The 21,916-nt window shown below is 43.3% G+C and overlaps 2 protein-coding genes across 6 annotated transcripts in view; both read left to right on the top strand.

Moving 5' to 3' along the window:
* ADGRG2 (adhesion G protein-coupled receptor G2) overlaps positions 1-9,242 on the top strand; it is a 127,240-nt gene extending 117,998 nt beyond the window's left edge. For all 4 annotated transcript variants that reach the window (XM_025997488.2, XM_072745030.1, XM_072745029.1 and 1 more), the window contains 4 exons: positions 193-476; positions 2,869-2,970; positions 4,186-4,338; positions 7,497-9,242. In XM_025997488.2, coding sequence (XP_025853273.1) covers positions 193-476; positions 2,869-2,970; positions 4,186-4,338; positions 7,497-7,681 — 724 coding nt within the window. In that variant the 3' untranslated portion in view covers positions 7,682-9,242. The remainder of the gene's footprint in view (positions 1-192; positions 477-2,868; positions 2,971-4,185; positions 4,339-7,496) is intronic.
* A 4,867-nt stretch (positions 9,243-14,109) lies between these two features.
* The window catches only part of PHKA2 (phosphorylase kinase regulatory subunit alpha 2), a 75,859-nt gene continuing 68,052 nt past the window's right edge, over positions 14,110-21,916 (top strand). For both annotated transcript variants that reach the window (XM_025997492.2, XM_025997490.2), the window contains exon 1: positions 14,110-14,641. In XM_025997492.2, coding sequence (XP_025853277.1) covers positions 14,564-14,641 — 78 coding nt within the window. In that variant the 5' untranslated portion in view covers positions 14,110-14,563. The remainder of the gene's footprint in view (positions 14,642-21,916) is intronic.

Genomic DNA, 21,916 nt, shown 5'->3' with positions numbered 1-21,916 from the left:
AAATAAACTCTTAGGTTTTTTTCTCCCCTTAGAACCTTAAGTGGGTATTGGAGAACAGCTGGTTTTATCTTTTTTTATATCTCTTGTACTTTTAGGAAATGTTTCAGTAAAACGATATAGATTCATTGTATCATTTTGAACCATATTTCAGCACTGTAATATTTTCCCCATTGTTTTCCCCCCACATTCCAGTTGCTGGATCAACAGCAATGCTGTATTCTATATTACAGTTGTGGGATATTTCTGTGTGATCTTTTTGCTGAATGTCAGCATGTTCATTGTGGTCCTGGTTCAGCTCTGTCGAATTAAAAAGAAGAAACAACTGGGAGCCCAGCGGAAAACCAGTATTCAAGACCTCAGGAGCGTTGCCGGCCTTACATTTTTACTGGGCATTACTTGGGGTTTTGCCTTCTTTGCCTGGGGACCAGTTAACGTCACTTTCATGTATCTCTTTGCAATCTTTAACACATTGCAAGGTAAGCTCTACAGCACGATCCATGGACCAATGATCCCAGTGGAACTAAAAATGTCTGGAAGTTAGAGTATCTGCAAAGTGGCCTGTTTTGTAGCTTCAGACTTACTTGTTGACAACCCAATTCACCTTTGAAAGCCTTGGAAGAAATGGGTGCTTTTTTCCTCCTTATCCATATTGTCTCCTCAGAGAGAACATATTGAAGGGGACCTGCCAGGAAGGAGCTCATTATGGGAGTCAGTCTTCCTTCACTTGGTTCCCTGCCCCTCTTTTTGGTTGTAAATCTTACTGAGGTAGAACGTGCATACTGAAAAGTGAACCTAACCATAAACGTCCCTGTGATGTCTGGCCACGCCCACCTTCTAGGTCTGTTTGATGTGAAGACGATGGTAAATGTGAAGTCAACAAACAGCCAAGTGGCCACAGCCTGGCCCAGCGGCTCACCCCGAGAAGTTACTGTGCTGGGCAAACCCGTGGGATGGGGGCGGGGCGGGGGCGGGCTCTCTGCGGCCTCTTCACTGTTTTCCATTTGTTCTCCAAGCCTAGCTGCAGTCATTTCGCAGCCCATCAAGTTATGTTGTTTAGAAAAGCAAATTACTAAAGATCAGCGTTATAAAAGACTTGTCAGCTGCAATTAATTTGTATTGGAAGTACTTTGACATTAAATGCTAAGTGGGTGAACGATAATTCATGTCCCTTGGTTTCCTTTTATTTCAAATCCTTTGTTGGGATGCCTCCCTTTTTAATTCATTCTGCTTGTTTTCATCTTTTTCTTCCTGTTGCTTTCGGCTCCCCTAGAGTCCTCCCATAGTTCTGTCAGGCATCATTTTGCTGGTTTTCAAAGAAAAAAAACATTTTGTCAGCATCATTTTGCTGGTTTTCAAAGAAATCCTAACCTGAGACTGAATTTTAGCTCTCCGTTCTTATTTGGAGGAAGCCAGTCAATACGCTTGCTGGTCACATGCAGTTTGTTAAGTTTTTTTAAAAAAGATTTTATTTATTTAGAGATTTATTGATTTATTATTTGAGAGTAGGTAGGGGTGCAGGGGATGAGAGAGAAGAGAAGTGGAGCCCGATGCAGGCTCCATCTCACAACCCTGAGATCAAGGCCTGAGCTGAAATCAAGAGTCGATGCTTAACCAACTGAGCCATCCAGGCGCCCTTGTTAATTTTAACTTAACAATGTATCAGTTCCTGATGTGGTATATCCAGGTGTTAATACTACATAGCATTAAGTAGAAAAGTTTTATTTGCCATAATAGCATGCTAAAAGAGAAAAAAATAATATGCCTAAATCACAGTAATCACAAACACAAAAGCAAGGTACCTATCCTCATATATTTATTGTGGAAACCAAACCTGCCTCTCTGCCTTCATTTCCCCAGAATGTATTCTCATTAGAATATGAATAGATGAAAGGAATGCTCTATTTCATCTATAAAAGGGAACTAATGCCTAATTCTCAGGGCTTTAGGGTTGATTAAAGGAAAGATGGGTTTAGGTTCTGATTTGGGACTTAGGCCCATTTTGATCTCCTGCATACTTGTTGTTTCTCCCCGTATGCAACCAAGGGGGGCTACCCAAGGGTGGCAAATAAACAAAGGTGTATAGTAGTCAAGAGAGCAGTGTTTAGGACATTGTACTGTACTAGAAGCAAACCTAATATTTAAAAGGAAGATTTTAAAGTAGATCCATTGGGGTTTCGGGAGAGGGAGAATTCAGAAATTCATTCATTCAGCAAATAGTTATTGGCAAACGCCTTGAAGAGCCCTGTGCTGCACGACCAGGAAGACCGTGGGTGGGAGGCAGAACCCAAGTGCCTCCTCAGGTCTGTGTGTTACTCTATTCGTGGAGAATTTTCTCGAACAGATTAGAGGGAGGCTGGAAGGCAGGCAAGGACATCACTGCGGGGTACCAGGCTTGGGAGGAAGAGGGAAGGGCCCAGGCAAGGGACTCTGCCGTGGGCTGGAGAGGAGGAGCCAGGAATCTGAGACAGAAGAGGATGTGGCACTTGACAGAACATGAAAATGGATCATAAATATATGGAAGGGTGGGAAAGTAGGAGTCTAGATCTGAGCTGGCATCCTGAGTGGATGGCTTGTACTTCCAAAGATAGGGAGTGCCAAGGATGGGAAGTGAGAGGAGAGACAGTTTAATTTTGGAAATAGGGAGTTATCAATCCTTTTATGTTTTTTTTTTTTAATCTTACAAAGAGAGTCCCTTCAGGGTGCCTTTCAATAGCCAACTTTCGTAGGACTTTAGATTTTTTTTTCAATTTGCAAAATTTACCTTTGCCTATAGCTGCCAAAGATTTTATCTTTTGTGCAAAGGAAGCTCATGACATTCAGGTCTTAGTTTGGAACTATGTTACGGATTTGTTTTTCTTTCCTCTGTAGGTTTTTTCATATTCGTCTTTTACTGTGTAGCAAAAGAGAACGTCAGAAAGCAATGGAGACGGTATCTTTGTTGTGGAAAGTTACGGCTGGCTGAAAATTCTGGTAAAGAGTTACCTTTTTCTCCTCTTTAAATCTTGAGGGAAAGACACAAAGTTAAGATCTAAAGCAATCAATGCCAAAGGGCTGTCCGATCTGGAAATTGGTGAATCAGTGAATGGATCCCAATTGTAAATGTTAGGGGGGGGGAACCTAGTGAAATAAAAAATAATTGCTCATATCTGGGAACTTTGTGAGCCAAGAGGATTAACGGGCTCATTGCTGTTTAAATGAAACAAGAATGAGATTTTAGAATTTCTTTCCTTTTGAGCTAAGGTTTTCCATTAGCCTGGAATAATTTTTCATATTTGCCTTCATGACCTGTTGAGTCTTGTCTTGACCTGAGGGGTAGGGGTAGGGGTGAAAGAGATGCCGGGATTATGGAGGGCACGTGCTGTGATGAGCACCAGGTGTTGTGTGGACGTACTGAATCCCTATGGTGCACACCTGATACTCATAGTACACTGTTAACTAATTGTAATTAAAATAAAAACAATTTTAAAATCCTAGAATTCTTTAATAAAACATTAATTCTTATTTTAAAAAGTCTTGGCTCAACCTTTTTACCATAGGTCCTGATTGTCTGCTGCTATTTGTTACTGGGCCAGACTTTGTATATAAGTTTCAGCATACCTTTCGTTATTTTGAAGTTATTTTCAGGTGTGCCCTGCTGAGTTGTAGAGCAAATTGCTGATTTTCAAGAAAATAAGAAAAATGAAGTACTGTTTGAAAACATTAATTCCTCTTCCATGAATACCACCCCTGAATACAGCCTTTGCAGTATGGCAAAGATCTGGTTGCCTGAGATCTTCACTCAGAAAATGGCAGTACCTATATTATAGTTCAGTCGTTTAAAGTCATTTAAGAACCACCAGTCACCACAACACAGTTGTCTTGTTCTTGTTAAGACAGCCCTTGGCTCTGGAGTACTGCCTAACTCAGTGGGCATTTATAGACACAATCAAACGAGCATGGCCTTTAATCCAAGAGAATATAGGTTACTTTTAACCCGGTGTTCCTTTAAAGGACAAAATATATGTGGTGTTAAATGAAAATACATTTTCTCGCACCAACGTGTGAAATGTGTGACTTCTTTTGTAAGAAGTGGAAGTGGGATCTGGAAGCGAGATCAGTTGCCAGAACGAGTTCCACTGTGATCTGTCTCTTGCATTGAGCTTCAACATTCCGCCCTGTTTTTCTGAAATGCTTATTCTGCTGTAGACTGGAGTAAAACTGCTACTAATGGTTTAAAGAAGCAGACTGTAAACCAAGGAGTGTCCAGCTCTTCAAATTCCTTACAGTCAAACAGTAATTCCACGCACTCCACCACGCTGCTGGTGAATAGCGATTGCTCAGGCCTTGCAAGCGGGAATGGTACGTATTTCTCAACATAGCACTTCTCAAGCCAGTGTTTATTGTACTAAAGTAGTTTTATCCTTTCATCACATTTTTGCTAAACAAAGGGGAAAAATTACATATGACTAGTGGATCAAAATGTGGCTCCCTTATAGAAGAGAAAGCTTATTAATCCAAATTTATTCATTTTAGAGCAAATAACAGAACTTTTTTTTTAAGATTTAGCTTTTTCACGATGGAACTTAATGATGACCTAAAAGTGTTCACGTTGCCAACCCTGATTTAAGTACTGCCCAAACACCTTAGTGCTGTCCTCCTGCTGTGCAAGCAGAACCTAAAATAGTTAAGACCATATTGATTTTTTAATACATCTACAATCATACATATTTTCAATACTTTTAAACCTTTCTATTTTTTGTTTGTCATGTTTGTTCATTCTTTTCCATAGCATGGCTGCCTTGTGGCAGTGCCCAGATCCCCATTAGTATGTTAAATACTGCCAAGATGAATTGTGACCATTACTGGTGACCATATATGTCACCAATAGGTGAACAGATTATTGCTGCAGCGCCTTCTTATGCTAATTCTGACATTTCCAGCTAAAACATCCATTACATTTTCTTTCTTTCATACAATTGGGCTGTCCATTACTCATAAAAGCTTATGTGTTTCATTGTTCTTTGGCTTCTTAATACATCTTTTGCATTTTCATAAAAGCTTACATTTCTGCTCCTCTACTTTCTCCTTCCCTGGAGAATTTGCCTTTATTCGTCATTTTAGGATATTGGTTATTTTCATGATGAATTCAAATAAATTTGTGAGAAGGTTCATATACCTGTCAAATAGTTTTCCAACCTCCTAAAGATGGAAGGTCCTGCTGGTTTATACAGAATGTAAAAATACAATAGAATGCCTCCAAATCGAAGTTTCTCAACCTCGGCACAATTGACACTTGGAGCTAGGCTATTCTTTGTGGTGGGGTGGGGTAGCTGTCCTGTGCAGTTGGGGACATTTAGCAACATCCCTAGTTTCCACCAACTAGATATCAGTAGCATCTACCCACTTTGCCCCCAGTTGTAACAACCAAAAATTGTCTTTAGACATTGTGAAATGTCCCCTGAGGGCTAAAATCACCCACCTCCCCTTCACTGAGAACCATTGCTGTAGAAGATGAGAAACACCTATCTGGCTTTAGCTCCTTACCGTAGATGCCAGGATAAGAGCTCTGGGTTCTAGGACAAATGGCTCTATCAAGAATCACTCAATGTAAGGAAACAGAGTAGAGGTAGTAGCAATCAAGACTGGTTGAGAAGTTAACATGAGAAAGCAAACTGAAAGCAGTGAAATCAGAGGTGTGAGGTAAGCCACTGTGAATCCTCAGAATCACAACATATCAGAAAGCCTGTTGGCTTGGACAGAAGTGTTTGGAGCTCTTAAAGCCAGATTTTTCCATATTCTAGAAACAACTCAGAGATGAAGCCTCCCTTGCCTAGCCTGTGTTGCCATGCTTTGGGGAATCATATTTGACTGAAGCAACACTTTTCTTTTTTGAAGCAACATTTTGCACAGCTGTTTGACATGGCTGATTTGACATAGCTGATTTTGATGGCCGACAGTGAGGGTGGGGGTACATTTTCGGCCACCCAAATGGCCAAATTTTTAATACATGCTCATCAGATAGACATCCCCAACTCCTCAGGCTGCACACTTAGGATCTGGGATGGATGAGGGATGGGCTAGGCAATTCCAATAAAGAAGCTGGAAGTTTAGTGGTTTATTATACCAGGTCAAATTGTCCCTGCACCAAAATGTCCTCAAACCAAAATGTCTAAATCAGGACAGCTGTCTCAGTCATATGCCCTATTTGGGCTGTGTTAACCATATCCATCACCTAGTTGGTGGGAACGCTACATATTTGGTTATGCCTTGGAGGCTTGGGTGCCAGCAGCCATCTCACTTGGCTCATGGGGCCACAAACTCACAGTCTGAAAGAAATATCACATATTGACTCCATCAGTTCTGAGCTGCATAACTTTGTACAAAGCACTTGATTTCTGAAAACTTAGTTTCATCGTCTGTGAAATGGGGATAATAAACAAGTAGTATAATAAATGAGATAGTACTTATAATGTTCTCAGTACTGTTAATCATTATTCCTATGATTATAGCATCAACTGAAAAAATGGGCTTATTATTCAGCTTTCTTTTTTAAAGATTTGTTTTAAACAGAGAGGAAGTGTGCATAAGTGGGAGGGACAGAGAGAGGGAGAGAGAATCTCAAGCCAGCTCTGCACTGAGTGTGGAGCCTGACACAGGGCCCCATCTCATGACTCTGAGATCATGGGTCGAGAACTGAGAGTCAAAACCGAGAGTTGGTCACTCAATCGATGACGCCACCCAGGCACCCTGTTAGTCAGCATTCTAGATTGCCTTCCAGTGGTATGATGGCCAGGAGGATGGCGCCAAGTAGCCAGAGGGTCTCAGCAGCTGTGGCTCCGTCCTACTGGCATACACACAGTTCAGGGCCTGTTTGTGGTGTGGAAGGCCTAGGTCCAAACTTCGATGTCTCTAGAATGCCCAGCTCCACCTGGCCTGGACTCTGAGGTTGTAATTGGTGGTTTCCTTGTGGGTGTCATTCCTGTCCTGATTTAGTCAGAGGGGCCGATTTAGTCTACTGGAGACGTTTTTTTCTTGGCCATGACTGTTGTTGCTCTGGGTTTGTCTGGTACAAAGTTTTATTTTATAGGATTCTTAAGGAACCAAAAACCTGGTAAGGGAACATATTGGGGATCTCTGTTAAGCTTAATCTTTTTGGGGAGACCAGAATATTATATTGGGTTATACTACACATAAGCTGCTACTCGATAATACAATCAACTAGAGTTAGGAAGTGGGCCTTTTCAAATCAAATATATTGCTTTGCTTCATATTTTGATCATTTCATTAAAAAATTTGCCATAGAGAACTGGTTTCTGGTGCATTCTCCAGTTTGTTTTGCTTACTTTGAGCAGCATTAGGGAAGGAATGAAAAGTAAAACATGACAATATATCATAACTATATTAAAAAACATGTACTGCGTGAACCTACTTCAGAATAAAATGATGTTTAACTGTTGATTTATTTGATTTCTTTCTGTGGATACTCCATGACACCAAGTTTGTCTTTCCTTATACAGGGAATGCTTCTACCGAGAAGAATGGTGTTTCTTTCATTGTTCAGAATGGAGATGTGTGCCTTCATGATTTCACTGGAAAGCAGCACATGTTTAATGAGAAAGAAGATTCCTGCCATGGTAAAAGCCGTATCGCTCTCAGAAGGACTTCAAAGCGAGGAAGCTTACACTTTATTGAGCAAATGTGATTCCTTTTTTCTAAAAATCAAAGCATGATGCTTGACAGTGTGAAAATGTCCAATTTTACCTTTTACACAATGTGAGATGTATGAAAATCAACTAATTTTATACTCAGCAACCTCTGGAGGAGCCTATGCTGATTGAGGGCAATGGTTAATAGAAGAGGAAACCAAGACATTATACATGGTTTTTAGACATTTGCCATTTGGTTTTTTTATCCTTCATTTAAAAAGTAGATTGGGTTTAAACAACACAGTAAGAATAAGTCTCATTTAAAAATCAAAGTAGTTCACTTCTAGCCACATTTTAAAGAGGCTAAGTCATATTTGATTACGTCCTATAAGGTAACTGTTGACTTCAGCCTGTTGGTGAGTTTAGTTGTGCCTGCCTTTGTTGTAAATAAGCTAAATTTTAGTGACGCACATGTCAGATGCCTTCTACATTTTTTGTATTTATTTTCTACTGTGTAAATTGATTTCTTTGTGGAATCGTGGTTGTGTTATTGCATCTAATGTGATAATTCAGAAAATCCTTGCTGGTTCAGTGAATTCTACAGCTCCTTTTGGAGATTATATGGGATGTGAAATATAGATGCTTCACTGAAATCAAGAAATAACGATGCCAGCCAGACTGGAGAAATGTAAGCAGACAGTGCCACAGTGAGCTCATATGGGGCCTTGAGCGAGTTGGAAAGAGGTGCCCCCCACTGGGCAGACACGGCCCCGAGGGCTTATGGTTTGGCAGACAAAGTGGGGGCCATATTTTAGCTCCGTTCATCACTTGGGTACACCCTCATGCAGGGCACCATGTGTACAACCACGCACAGCATCCAATACCAATACCCCTCTCCTGACCTCATCCCTGATCACCAGATTATGAAATCTGCACCAAGATGATTAACTAAGTACCTTGGCCCCGGAGAGGGATAGAACTGTAATCTAGACCATCTGTCAAGAAAATTGTGAATGTGGACAAGATACATACACTGCCACTTCTCAGATCCCCAGAGCCTTTCAGAAAAGGGGAATAGAGTAGGATTCATTTTTAAAGGAGATGTATATGAGGTTAAAAAAAATCATATTGCTGTTCTTTAAAGAGCAACTGCATAGTACATTAGTTTCTATGACTGGTACACTCTGGCCCAGCCAGAGCTATAATTATTTTTTAAAAGGTGTCAAGTCTTGAAGAATGTGTAGTGACAAGGGGGAGCAGCTGTTGGGAACTATCCTGCAATGCTATTGTTGCCATATGTATCAAACCCTGACTGCTCCTAGTTGTAAAGGGTTTATCTTGCTTCCCACCTATTGCTGCCTGAGCAATGCCTCAAGTGTGTCCTGAATAGGAACCTTGCAAAACCCTGTAGTTAGGTCTTTCACGATGGTTCCCTTGCATATATTTCAAGTGAATGTTGTATCCCCGACTAACCACAGTAATAATATAATACACCTCTGTGAGTGCTGATTTGCCTTTGCAATATTTCTTCTGATTTATTTAATTTTCTTGTATTTATGTTAAAAATCAACAAAAATGTTCAAATCACCAAAATAAATTTGTAGTTCAGTCCTTTGAGTTTGAAAGTTTTCACTGAAAAGGCGCCTGTGATCTTTCCCTGGGGGCGTGGCATGGGAGTGGCCTGATTAAGATGAATGTGATGGTGACATCTGACAGACAGCAGACACACTGACTGTGAGGCTAGAGCAAGGTGCCTCCTCAAGAGATCAGTTTCTGAGATCTCTTCCTCATTTTCCCCTTACACTCTTCCAAGATTCCCTCTTTATTAACACATGTTGCCATTGGCCTACACAGCCCCACATTTGCATTCCCCCCTCCATGTCTCTGTGTCCTCAGGAAAGGATTAGGACTTTCTGGGGGAGCTGATTATTATGGGGGAGGCCCAACTTGGGGAAGCTGGCCTTGATTCTGTAAGAGGTCTCTGAGCTGTGATGCTCAGCTGCCTCAGAGATCTTGAGGATTAAATTGATGAGGAAGGTGGTGAGATACTTGAGATTTGGGTATGAGATCTCAGAGACCAAGACACCTGGAGATGATGTAATCAAAGTGTACCCCAAAGGATGCACAGTGTCCAGTGTTGTTTAGATCCTGTCCATGCCCTCTCATTTTTCCTATTGTGTTTTGTGTCTGGGCTCCGGTCCCTTTTTTTTTTTTTTTTTTTTGAGGGCTGTGGTCCTTAAGCCAAATTCTCTTGTCTGTTTTTTTTACTTCTCGCAGATAAGGGGCGGGACAGAGAGAATGTTCCTGAGAAGCATCCTTCTTTGAGTTTAAAATTGGTCTCACAGGGGATCCATGGGTGGCTCAGCGGTTTAGCACCTGCTTTCAGCCCAGAGTGTGATCCTGGAGTCCCCATACCGAGTCCCACATCAGGCTCCCTGCATGGAGCCTGCTTCTCTCTCTGCCTGTGTCTCTGCGCCTCTCTCTCTGTGTCTCTCATGAATAAAGAAATGAACTCTTTAAAAAAGCAATTGGTCTCACAATCTGAGACTCCACTGAAGGAGACAGAAATGCTAGTATGAGGAGGCAAGGAGCATCACAGCAGTGACCAGTATTTGACGAAGAATTTTCTCAGAACATTTGAGAAGTTTTTCCCCAAAACACACTGAAATCATTAATCCCACAGAGTAACTCTGAGCTTCAGTGAGCAGCATCAGGACTGTTCTCAGCAAAAATGGTGAAATGGCTTCATTTGGGATACTGGGTTGTATCTAATGAGGTCACCTAGAAAGCAGATTAGTTTGAAGGCCATTTTGGCAAAGGGCTAATTTACTGAATGAACAATTTACTGAATGGACAAGTGTGTAATCATTTTTTCTCCATTTCTCCATTTTAAGGACTATTCAGTTTGTCTCTGCCTCAGCTCCAACTGATGCTGTTAGAGTCTGAAGGACAGGAAGAAGGAAAGACCAGATGGACATAAAAACATAATCTTTAATGGGCAGAATTCTTGTCAGTAGATTCTTTTTCTTTTTTCTAGGTACAGCATCAAAATGTTGGGGCACACAAAATTGAATACATTCTTCCAGAACATGTTCTTTTAAATGTATCTATAGATTCTTCACTGAGAAGAAATCTTACATTTCCTGGTATCTCCACTCTTTACTTCTTAGTCTCAAACCAGCTACAGGAATCTGGAACAGAGACAAATTGTACATTCTTTAAAATATTGCAATGAAATGGTCTCTGGTCCACAAAGATTTGTCATAGAAATAACAAAATTTGGCAAATTGGTTCTTTTCAGAAAATTCATTCAGAATGGACCATCTCCTTTGTATCAGAGATGGAATGCTTTTATTTAGAGTAAAAAATTTGAGCCTTCCAGAAGAAACACTGGATGATTTCTACCTTAGACACAGACTTGTGGCTTTCTGGGAAAACTTCATTGGCCTAAACCCCTGTGGCAGGACAATGAGGCAGACCCTCTGGATGAGGTCAGAGGAGTCTTATGTGGGTGGTACTACCCTGGAGTCCAGTTTTGGGCTTTCATGTTTACAAAGATCATGAATCGGTATCAGAAACAATAACATATCCCATCATGTTCCATATCTGAATCTTTTTTTTAAGGTTTTATTTATTTATACACGAGAGACAGAGAGGCAGAGGCATAGGCAGAGGGAGGAGCAGGTTCCCTGCGGGGAGCCTGACATGGGACTCTATCCCAGGACCCTGGGATCATGACCTAAGCCAAAGGCAGACGCTCAACCACTGAGCCACCCAGGTGCCCCCCATATCTGATTCTTGACAAATATTTGAGAAATGACTTGGAGACAGGTTTCTATTGGATCACAGCCAGAGAAAGGCTTCATGGATATGGAAACCAAGATACGGAAGTTTTGTATCTTAGGGACATAGGCCACTAAGATAGGAGTCTGATTTTTATATAGCACAGCTTATGGGCCAAAATTTGCATGGAAATTTAAAAGCTAAAAAGTAGTAGCTTTCATTCTTGGTTTTATCCTTGAATTTCAAGCTTATGGAAAAAAATATAGTTTATTTGATAATATTTATTAAAGCATAGACCAAAGCTTAAGAATGTGGGCTAGCTATACACCAACAGTGGTGTACGTTGGATAGAAGAATTCACTAAGAATGAGATAAACTGAAAATGTTTCTATACTGAATGGAAATGCCAGGTAATGAGCAAAGGTTATCAGTTATTTCCCACTCTGGTTGCAAAATACATTCTTGAAGAAGCATTCAGGGTGAACAAAAACAGTAATGAAGCAATGATCCCAGCTTTTTGATGCAGAGTATATGAGCTCTAATAAGAGTGCATATTCTGATTCCAAAAGAGACTTAATGGTCATAACTTATTGTCTAATTTTATTTACCCCTAGACCATTGCAAATTCTGCATGCAGGCACATCACATGGATTGCTACATTATTTAGGAGCCAAGAGTAAGAAAAAAGTATGTGAGATGATAAAGGGTTTGGTGCTTTAGTTGAGTGACATAGATTTATGGTATGGAATTTATAAAGTGAATTCGGTTAAGGGGACCCAGTTAGCAAGACTGATTTTCTTTCATTCATTTGACACTGAGTTACAACTATATGTTCAACACTGTTCCAGACACAGCAGGAGGGTTGTGAGGTATGGCTGATTGTATACTTCCGGAGTTGGGGAAGGTAAAGAAAAGGGGAGGTTTTCAAAAGAACTTTCATATGCTAAAGAGGACAAGATATTGGAGGCCTTGCCATTGACAAGTGAAGGTTATTTTTCCCTGTAGCAAGGCATTAAGACAATTGGGAGCTTCCTGGAGGAAGCCAGGCGTATCCCACCTGGGAGGGGGTGGTGGTTTGCAGGGTGTCAGATTGTGGTTTGTCTTCAGCTAGACTTTTGGTCCCTCATCACCACCCTGAGATCACCACTGGAGCAGAAACCTAGAGTCAGTCTCAGCCCCTAACTGACTGAGGCACCCAGGCGCCCCTCAAAGACTGAATGAGTATACAATCCAGTTAGAAAAGCATGCTTCATCTGAAAACAAAAATAACAACACTGTCCGATGTTAATTGAAAACAGCTATGATTTATGATTTTTTTTATGAGCCAGGCATGATGCTAAGTGCTTTACATTCATCCCCTTGATGTTAGCCACCCTAGGAGATAGGTACTATTATCCCCATTTTACAGATGAGATTGAATTTCAAACAGCTGTGATGACATGCTAACGCTCACAACACTTGTCAGTGGCAGAACCCTGATTGGAATCCAAAACCTAAGTTCTTACAAATAAATTGTATGGAAGCAGAGAATGGGGAGGGCTTTTAGGAGTGAAGAACTGAGTTGGCCCTTAAAGTATAGGCTTCAGATAGGGCGAGGAGTGGCCTACTAGGTAAGGCATATAGCAAATGCATGGAATCTAGCAGAATATTATACAAGCCGAGCAGCCCAGTGAAACATTTATTTTTTAAAATTTATTTGAGAGAGCGAGAGAAAGCAGGAGCAAGGGGAGGAGGGACGAGGGACGGGGAGGGGGGGCCAGAGGAGAAGCAGACTGCCTGCTGAGCAGGGAGCAGGACAGGGGCTTGGTTTCAGGACCCTGGGACCCTGACCTGAGCTGAAGGCAGACGCTTAACCGACTGAACCACCCAGGCGCCCCAAGTGGAACAGACCTTGTTGGAAAATGAACAGTGGGTCAAAGATTGAACTGTAGGTAATTAGCCGCTGCAAAAAACTGTAATGCCAATATCAAGTTGTAGGCCTGTAGGAGGTGAACTGCAGGCCTGACTTCCAATGCGCTGATCAGGGACAGGGGCTACAGGAGTCGGAGGGTGCAGCCGGGGGGACCCTGCCCCGACCCCCCTTTTCCTTCCCTGAGGGGCCCCACAACTCGGCTTCTGCTCGGAGGTGGAGACGCTGCCAAGTACAGAATTAAGATCGCGGCTGGCGGCCGCGGTGGGCGGGCCTACTTCTCCCGCCTCGGGTGACGTCGAGCGCCCATCCACGGGGCCTCCCGGCCGCTCGCGGAGGAGCCAGTGCTTTATCTCCGACTCGGCAGGTTCCGCTCCGCGGCGGGGGCGGGGCCTGGGGCGGGGCCTGGGGCGGGGCCACGGGCGCTGTGCTGAGCTCATCTCAGGGCCGGGCGGGGCCACAAGCGACGGTATTAGGGGCGTTCCGAGGCTCGGAGGAGGGGTCCCCTTACCTCGCTCTTCGGCCCGGCTCCGTGGGTTCCGCTCCGCGGCGGGGGCGGAGCCGGAGGCGGGATCAGAGGTGGGGCCTGGGGCGGACCCAGGGCATCCAGGTGGTCGCCGCGGAAGGACCTGTCTCCCCAGCCTCCTCTGCGGCCGGCGGTGGGGGGGTGGGGGGGTAAGGGGCTGAGGGATGCAGTTTGCTTCCCGCCCGGAGCCAGGTTGTCCGCTACTCCCGTGGGCCACCCCCTTTTCTTTCCCCCTCAAGCCGCGACTCGGAGGGTTGCGTTCCGCGGCAGGGGCGGGGGCGGCGCCGGGGGCGGGGCGGCGCGGGGACTGCTGCAGGCGGCTAGGCTAGGGTTGGCGGCCCGCCCGGGGGCCTCCTCCACGCCGCTCGAAGCCGAGGAAGGCTCGACGGGGTCGTCGTTGCCTCCCGTCCCAAACCCGATTCCCCGCGTCTCCTGCGGGGCTGCGCGACATCCGCGGGCGTCGGGAGTGCGGCGGACCTGGTCAAGGAGGGACCGCCCCCGCGCCGTGCAGAAGAGCGAAACTCTGGTTGGCTTGCTTTCCAGTCAGACTTTGGTTCTTTCATTTTAAAAAGTCTCGACCTCCCACCGGCGGGCTCCGTCCCAAGGACTAACCGAGGTTGCGAGTGTTTGGGAAGCAGGCCCGCTTGGCGGCCGCAGTTCGGGCGTCCCACCCACCTCTGCACAGCGCGTCGGGCGCCGCGGCCCGGGCAGCGCGCGGGCATGAGGAGCAGGAGCAATTCCGGGGTCCGCTTGGATGGCTACGCGCGGCTGGTACAGCAGACCATCCTGTGCTACCAGGTAAGGAAGGCCCACCCGAGCTGCCTTCTCGTGGCACCCATTCTCCTACCCGGTCCTGAGGCTTTGCAGTTAGCAGGTTTTCTCTTTAAATCCAGGGCGTGATCCTGGGGTCTGGGGATCGAGTCCCGCATCGGGCTCCCTGCGAGGAACCTGCTTCTCCCTCTGCCTGTGTCTCTGCCTGTCTCTGTGCATCTCTCATGAATAAATAAATCTTAAAAAAAAAATAATCCAGTGCTTGTTGGCCAGTAATGGCCCCCACCCGCATTCTACCCCGGCCTCTTTCGGGGGACCGAAGAGCTGTGCCGCTACTCTTCGCAGAATTCTTAAACCTGTGTTTGGCATCGAAGACCGAGCTCCACTGGTGCCCCTGGTACAAAAATGCATCTTTTTGCATTGACTGTTTTTTGGGGATGAGAGAGGACGTGTATATAGGTTGGACAGAGCACGCTGAGGACGGTGAACTTGGGACTGCCAGGACAGTGGACAGGAGGGAAGAACTTCCAGAGGTTTGTCTCCTGTTCCTCTGGAATGTGGGGCAACTGCTGCTGTCCCTCCCATGAATTACCTTGTTAGAGACCCCCGTGCGAGGGCCTTAAGGGTTACTCTGGTTGATATTTTACAGATGAAAAAACTACAGGCCAAAAAGGTTACCCATGTAGTAGGGTCAGAGCCAAATGCACGTCTTCTCCCAAGTTCTAGGGGGACCTGTGAGGCTGCCCATGTGGTCTGAGAGGTATGAATATGCCTGCTGTTCTATATTACTGGGCTAAAGTTATATATGGGTCCATCATGTAAGACCACTGGACTATTTTTATTCCCAGTGAAGACAGCAGCTATGTCCCTTTCCGTCAATCAGCAGCAACTATTAATAGGACCTCCCGTCAGAGAAGAAAGTAGCATTCCATGGTTAGAGGCTCAGCCCCCAAGTCAGGAACCATAGTCCCAAGCCACTGACCATTTTCCCTTCATAGCCAATTTCTCAGTCTTATTTCTTCATTCAGGAAATATTTATCATGTACCTATTACATGCAAGACACTTCGTCGGGTGCTGGGCTTACAATGAAGAAGAAACGCCTGTAGTGCAATGAGAATTATGCATGGGGTAGAAGTCCAGAGTCCTTTGAGATCCTTGGGGCCAGATGTGGTTTGCAAGTCAGAACAGTTTGGATTTTAGCAAGGTAATATACATATGTATTCTGTAATAACTGCCATGGGCAGCATCCCTTCATCAGACACATTTTTCTCACATCCGAGTGTGAATATTCACGCTGAGTAGGAAAAGTAAACACGTAGTTTCCCGGAAGTTCAGGTCACCATGCTTGCTGCAAACCTATGAAAACACTTCAGATTTTTCAGAGCTTACTGGCTTTTCAAATTGCACTTGAAGGACTGTGGTCCTTATTGGGGGAGCTTAACTCAGTTTGGAGAGCAGGGGTGGAGCCCTGGAAGAGATGACTGTCAAGTTGAGAATTGAAGGAGTAGGGAGGCAAATGGTTAATTTTTGTCTCTTTGGAGTATATTATAATTACTTCTACAAATTGTTTTACAATTCAGTATTTCCCTTCATTACTGTGAGGGAAGGAACTGTAAGGAGAACTGATGAAGCTTGGGTCTTGTGTCACACACGTGCTTGTGTGCCCAGCTGTGCCTTGAATGTCACGTTAGCCTTCACTCAACCTCAAGTCCTTGCCCTCATCTGTAAAATGGGGACAGTAACACCTGCCTCCATTGAGGTATTGGGAAGAAAAAATTAGTGCACAGTACATTGCCTGGCACCCAGCAGGCAATCAGTAAATAGTGCTGTTGGTGGTGTTAGGACTTTGACATAGGCCACACATACCTAGGCCACACGTCCTCACCTCATCACCCTGGGCCATGATATGCCCTTTCCTGAAGGCCTTGTTACAACTACTAATTGCTTTCTGGTCTATAAACATAATTATGTCTGCCCATTGATGCAGTGAAATTCTTAAGCCCAGGCTCCTCATCAGTTTGTTCCTTTTGTGTTAAGCAGCGTTCCTGGCACATGAAAGGTACCATTAAGGGCTTGTTGATAAAATACTTCTCTCAGGCTCTGAGCCATTCTAAAGACCCAGCCATTGATCCATGTGGCTTGCTTTCTCTCAGGAGCAAAAGAACTGTCTTATTAAAGCAAATTTGCAGTGTTGGACTTTCCTCTCCAACATTTTAATGATTACAAAAAAGTTGTCTCAGCCTTTAGTTTGTATTTATTTTGGGGGTAGCTGGTGAGAAGCTCTCCTATTTGTCCTCTACTCGTGTGGCTGAGCAGGATCCTCCAAGTACAATTCTGCTGGGAAATCCCACACGTCTGCATTTGCAGACTCACACTCTGTACCCCCGCTCCCCCCGCCCATCCTGCCCCAACAGCTAATCTTCACAGTTGTAGATCCTTAACCCATTTAGAGTCTCATCATCTTTCTGTGTGATCTTAGATGACCCAACCACTCAAAAAATGGGCAGTTTTATGCGTGTTTAACCATAAAAAAAAGTTTCTAAAATTTATGCTATATCTCCCTTTATCCTGTAGATATATCTGGATGTTTATGAGGTATTTTTCAGTGTCAGCTGGTACAAGCTCTGAATGGTTTGATTTGCTTTTAATTTTTTTAAGGATTATTTATTTATTTGAGAGAGGAGGAGGGAGCATGAGCGGGGGTGGGGCGGCGGGGCGTGGCAGCAGTGGTGCAGAGGGAGAGGAAGAAGCAGACTCCCTGGCTAGCAGGGAGCCTGGGGCCTGGGACGGGTTCCATCCCAGGACCTGAGATCATGACCTGAGCCAAAGGCTTAACTGATGGAGCCACCTAGGCACCCCTGGTTTGCTTTTTTAAGTTGATTCACTTCTTAGGCATCATTCAGTGTTAAATATGTCAAACTCCTAATTATTCTTCAGTTAGAGGCAATAGCGTGTCAACTAATTCCTTTTCTGTATCTGTGAACAAAAACAACTTTTTCCATTAGTCATTTGCCAAATATATTTGCTACCAAATGTTATTTAAATATTTTTAATAAAGGATTTTATTTATTCATGAGAGACACAGAGAGAGAGACAGAGGCAGAGGGAGAAACAGGCACCCCGCAAGGAGCCGGATGTGGGACTTGATCCCAGGACCCTGGGATCATGACCTGAGCTGAAGGCAAACGCTCAAGCACTGAGTGTTCCTCTATTTAAATCTTTATGGCAAAGAAGAGAAGAGCTATGTTTATAAAAGGGTCCTTTTGCAGTTATGATTTTGTGTATACAGAGAGTATAACCAAGAATCCGACACTTAACCAACTGAGCCACCCAGGTGCCCCCAGAGGTTGAAAGTAGTTTAGTTAGACAAGATATAGGCAGATGCTAAATGAGAAGAAACTGGTGTGATCATACTAATGTCAGACAGATTTTGAAAATAAAAAAAAATTTGTTATTAGAAATAAAAAATGTTATGACTAAATGTTAAAAGGATAATTCTCCAAGAAAATAAAGCAGTTTTAAATCAGCAGAGTACAACAGCAGCTTCAAAATGTATGAAGCAAAACTTGACCTAACTGTAGAAGTTAACAAATCCATAATCATACCGAGCTTTTATATTCCCTGAAGATACTAATAGATCAAGCAGAGAAATAATTAGGACATAGAAAATATGAGCACTATAAGAAAGAAACTCAATCAAGTGTACATACATAGAACTCTGCACCCCACCGATAGAAAATACATATTGTTTGAACCTTGCAAAGTTTGTCAAAAACTGATGACAAATTAGGGTATAAAGACAGTCTCAAAAATACTGAAGTATCAACTTTATGAACACCAGAGTTTTTGCCAAAATGCTACAAAATTAGCAATAACAACTGCTAAATCTCCTCCAAATATATTTGGAATCTTACTAAGCCCACTTCTAAATATATCTAAATAGGGACGCCTGGGTGGCTCTGCAGTTGGGTGTCTGTCTTCGGCTCAGGGCATGATCCCAGGATCGGGGATCGAGTCCCACATCTGAATCCTTGTGAGGAGTCTGCTTCTTCCTCTGCCTGTGTCTCTGCCTCTCTCTCTCTCTTTGTGTCTCTCATGAATAAATAAAAGCCTTAAAAATATATCTAAATAGATCCTGGATATATATGTCATGGATGTGTGTGTGTGCATCTCTAAGAAAAAATTATAATGGAAATTATGAAATATCTAGAACCAAATGACAACAGAGGCATTCTAAAAAGAAATGAGATATAGCTAAAGTGGGATTTGAAATTTATCTTCTGAAGTAACTATTAGAAAAGAAGAGGGGCACCTGGGTGGCTCAGTGGTTGAGCATCTGCCTTCAACTCAGGTCGTGACCCAGGGGGTCCAGGGATGAGTCCTGCATAAGGTTCCCCGCAGGGAGCCTGCTTCTCCCTCTGCCTAGTCTCTGCCTCTCTCTGTGTGTCTCTTGTGAATAAATAAATAAAATCTTTTTTAAAAAGGGGGGCAGCCCGGTGGCTCAGTGATTTAGTGCTGCCTTCAGCCCAGGGCGTGATCCTAGAGACCCAGGATCAAGTCCCACATCAGGCTTCCTGCATGGAGCCTGCTTCTCCCTCTGCCTGTGTCTCTGCCTCTCTCTGTCTCTCTCTCTGTTTCTCGAATAAATAAATTAAATATTTTTTAAAAAGATTTGAAAATTAACCCAAGATTGAGAAAAGGATAACAGTGCAGCCAAGAAAACAGAAGAAAGGAACTAATATGGGAGCAAAAATTAAGGTAACACAATAAAGATTGACAAAACCAAAAGCTGTTTTGTTTTTTGGTTTTGGGTTTTTTTTTTTAGAAAAGACTAACAAATAGGTAAACTCCTGGCAGGGTTGAGGGCAGGGTTGGGGAGGAGGGACAAAAAACAATATTAGGAGAAAATGGAAAAATAACAGTACTTTTTGGCAGTACATTTGGAAATGTTAAATGGACAGTTTTCTAGATCAGTGTTAGCAGTATTAAGAAAAAACTAAATCGTAATTAGACCTGTAACTATTAAAGAAATGGAATGAGTCACAAAAATTCCTAGCCCAAGATGGGTTTACAGACAAGAATGGAGGAACATTCAGAGGTTTACTTATGCATCTTCAGAGGTGAAGAAATTTGGCTTTTATTCTAAGGGGGAAGGGAAGCCACGAGAGTTTTGAGCAAACAAGTGACATCTGAATAATGTTTGAAAAGAATCATTCCACCAGCTGCATAGAATATTGTCTGTAAGGGGTCACGAAGCAAAAGTGGGATGACCAATGAAGAAGCTTCAGCAGCTGGAGCATGATGACTCAGACAAGGGTGGTTGCAGTGGAGATTACTGGGAGTGGTGGAATTCAGGGAAAATTTTGCAGACAACAGGATTTATTGGTGGATTGGTGGGTATAAGGTGTGTAGAAAAAAAGAGAAGTCAAGAATGACTCCAGAGTTTTGGCTTGAGCAGCTGGTAGAATGGAATTGCTGTTTACTGAGATAGGGAAGACTGTGGAGGAGCAAATTTGAAGAGGAAGATAAGGAGTTTGTATTAAGTTTGAGGTGCTCATGAGGCATCCAAGTAGAAACGGGTAAGTAGGCAATTGAATATATCAGTCTCGAAGTAGGGGAGAGATCTGAGCTACAGATAAAAGTCTGGGAGTTATATTGGTATGTGTTTATTTTTATTTTAAAGATTTTATTTATTCATGAGAGACATAGAGAGGCAGAGACATAGGCAGAGGGAGAAGCAGGCTCCCTTGATGTGGGACTCGATCCCAGGACCCCGGGATCACAGCAGACACTCAACCACTGAGCCACCCGGGTGCCCTGTATATGGTGTTTAAAAGGTCATGAGGCTGGATGAGATCATAGGAGTGAGTGTAGTCACAGAAAAGATGATGTTCAAAGAGGAGCTTTACAAAAATGGAGAGATCCAGAAGATGAGCAGCTGCCAAGGAAGACTGAGGAGAGGCAGAGTGAGAATGGCTGAAGCAAAGTCCTTGAGTGAGAGGGGTGGAGTGTAGTATGCATGCACGTGGTGGGTGACCTTAAAGAGAAGCACAGATAGTTTATCAAAACAACAAGGAAGGTGGGGTACATGGGCACCATGTTCTCTTTTGATTGTTTTTACTTTCAGTGAAACATAAGGCACAGTCCTCAGCCAAGAGTGCAGATAGGGAGGAGTTATTGGAGATTGGAAGGGAGAGGAGTGGATATAAAATAGTCCTTCCTTCTAAAGGAAACCAGGCTCTCTCTCTCTGTGTGTCAGATAAATAAATTAAAAATCTTTAAAAAAAAAAACAAGAACAGGGATTTCTAATACAATTGTTGGACAGCACTGGGGGCCATTAATATCCAGTGAGTTCCATCAGCAGGGCTGTTTTTCTCCCACCCCATTTTGCTGCACAGGTGCAACTCCAGAGTAGGCAAAGAGATTTAACCCGAGTTGGGGTTTTGCTCATTGAGTACAGTGGAGTGAGAGGGATGCAGAAGATTAACAGATAATCCCCGTCTTAAACTATTTCAGATAAAAAATAAAGAGGGCTAACTCTTAACTCCTTTTATAGGGCCAACATCCCAAGATACCATAGGCAAATAAGATATAGTGAGGAAGGGATCCCTGGGTGGCGCAGCAGTTTGGCGCCTGCCTTTGGCCCAGGGCGCGATCCTGGAGACCCGGGATCGAATCCCACATCAGGCTCCCGGTGCATGGAGCCTGCCTCTCTCTCTCTCTGTGACTATCATAAATAAAAAATTAAAAAAAAAAAAGATATAGTGAGGAATAATATTTACGGATATTGATATGAAATAAACAAAGCAAAATACTAATAAAGTGAATCCAGCAATGTATAAAAAATGCATCACAATCAAGTGGAGGAATACGAGGAAATCTATAAGAAAATCTAATGTAACTTACCACATTAATAAAAGAGAAAAACAGTTTTATCATCTCAGTAGGTAAAGCATCTGATAAAACTCAGCATCTAGAATTATTTTTTTTAAAAACACTTCTTAGAAAAAAAAAAACCACTTCTTAGCAAACTAGGCATTCTAGGGAGTTGTATTATCCTGATAAAGGATAATGTTTTTTTTAAAAAATCTACAAGTGGGTGCCTGGGTGGCACAGTTGGTTATCCGACTCAATTTCAACTCAGGTCATCATCTCAGGGTAGTGAGATTGAGCCCTTTGTCAGGTTCCATGCTCAGCACAGGGTCTGCTTGGGACTCTCTCTCTTCTCCCTCTCTCCCTCCCTGCCCCACCCCCAAATCTTTTTTTTTTTTAAATCTGCAAACATAACTAATATATTGGC

Source organism: Vulpes vulpes, chromosome X, assembly GCF_048418805.1.
Source record: "Vulpes vulpes isolate BD-2025 chromosome X, VulVul3, whole genome shotgun sequence".
NCBI classification, from domain to species: Eukaryota; Metazoa; Chordata; class Mammalia; order Carnivora; family Canidae; genus Vulpes; species Vulpes vulpes.
The sequence above is the reverse complement of the archived record's forward strand: the minus strand, read 5'-3'. Positions and strand labels throughout refer to the sequence as shown.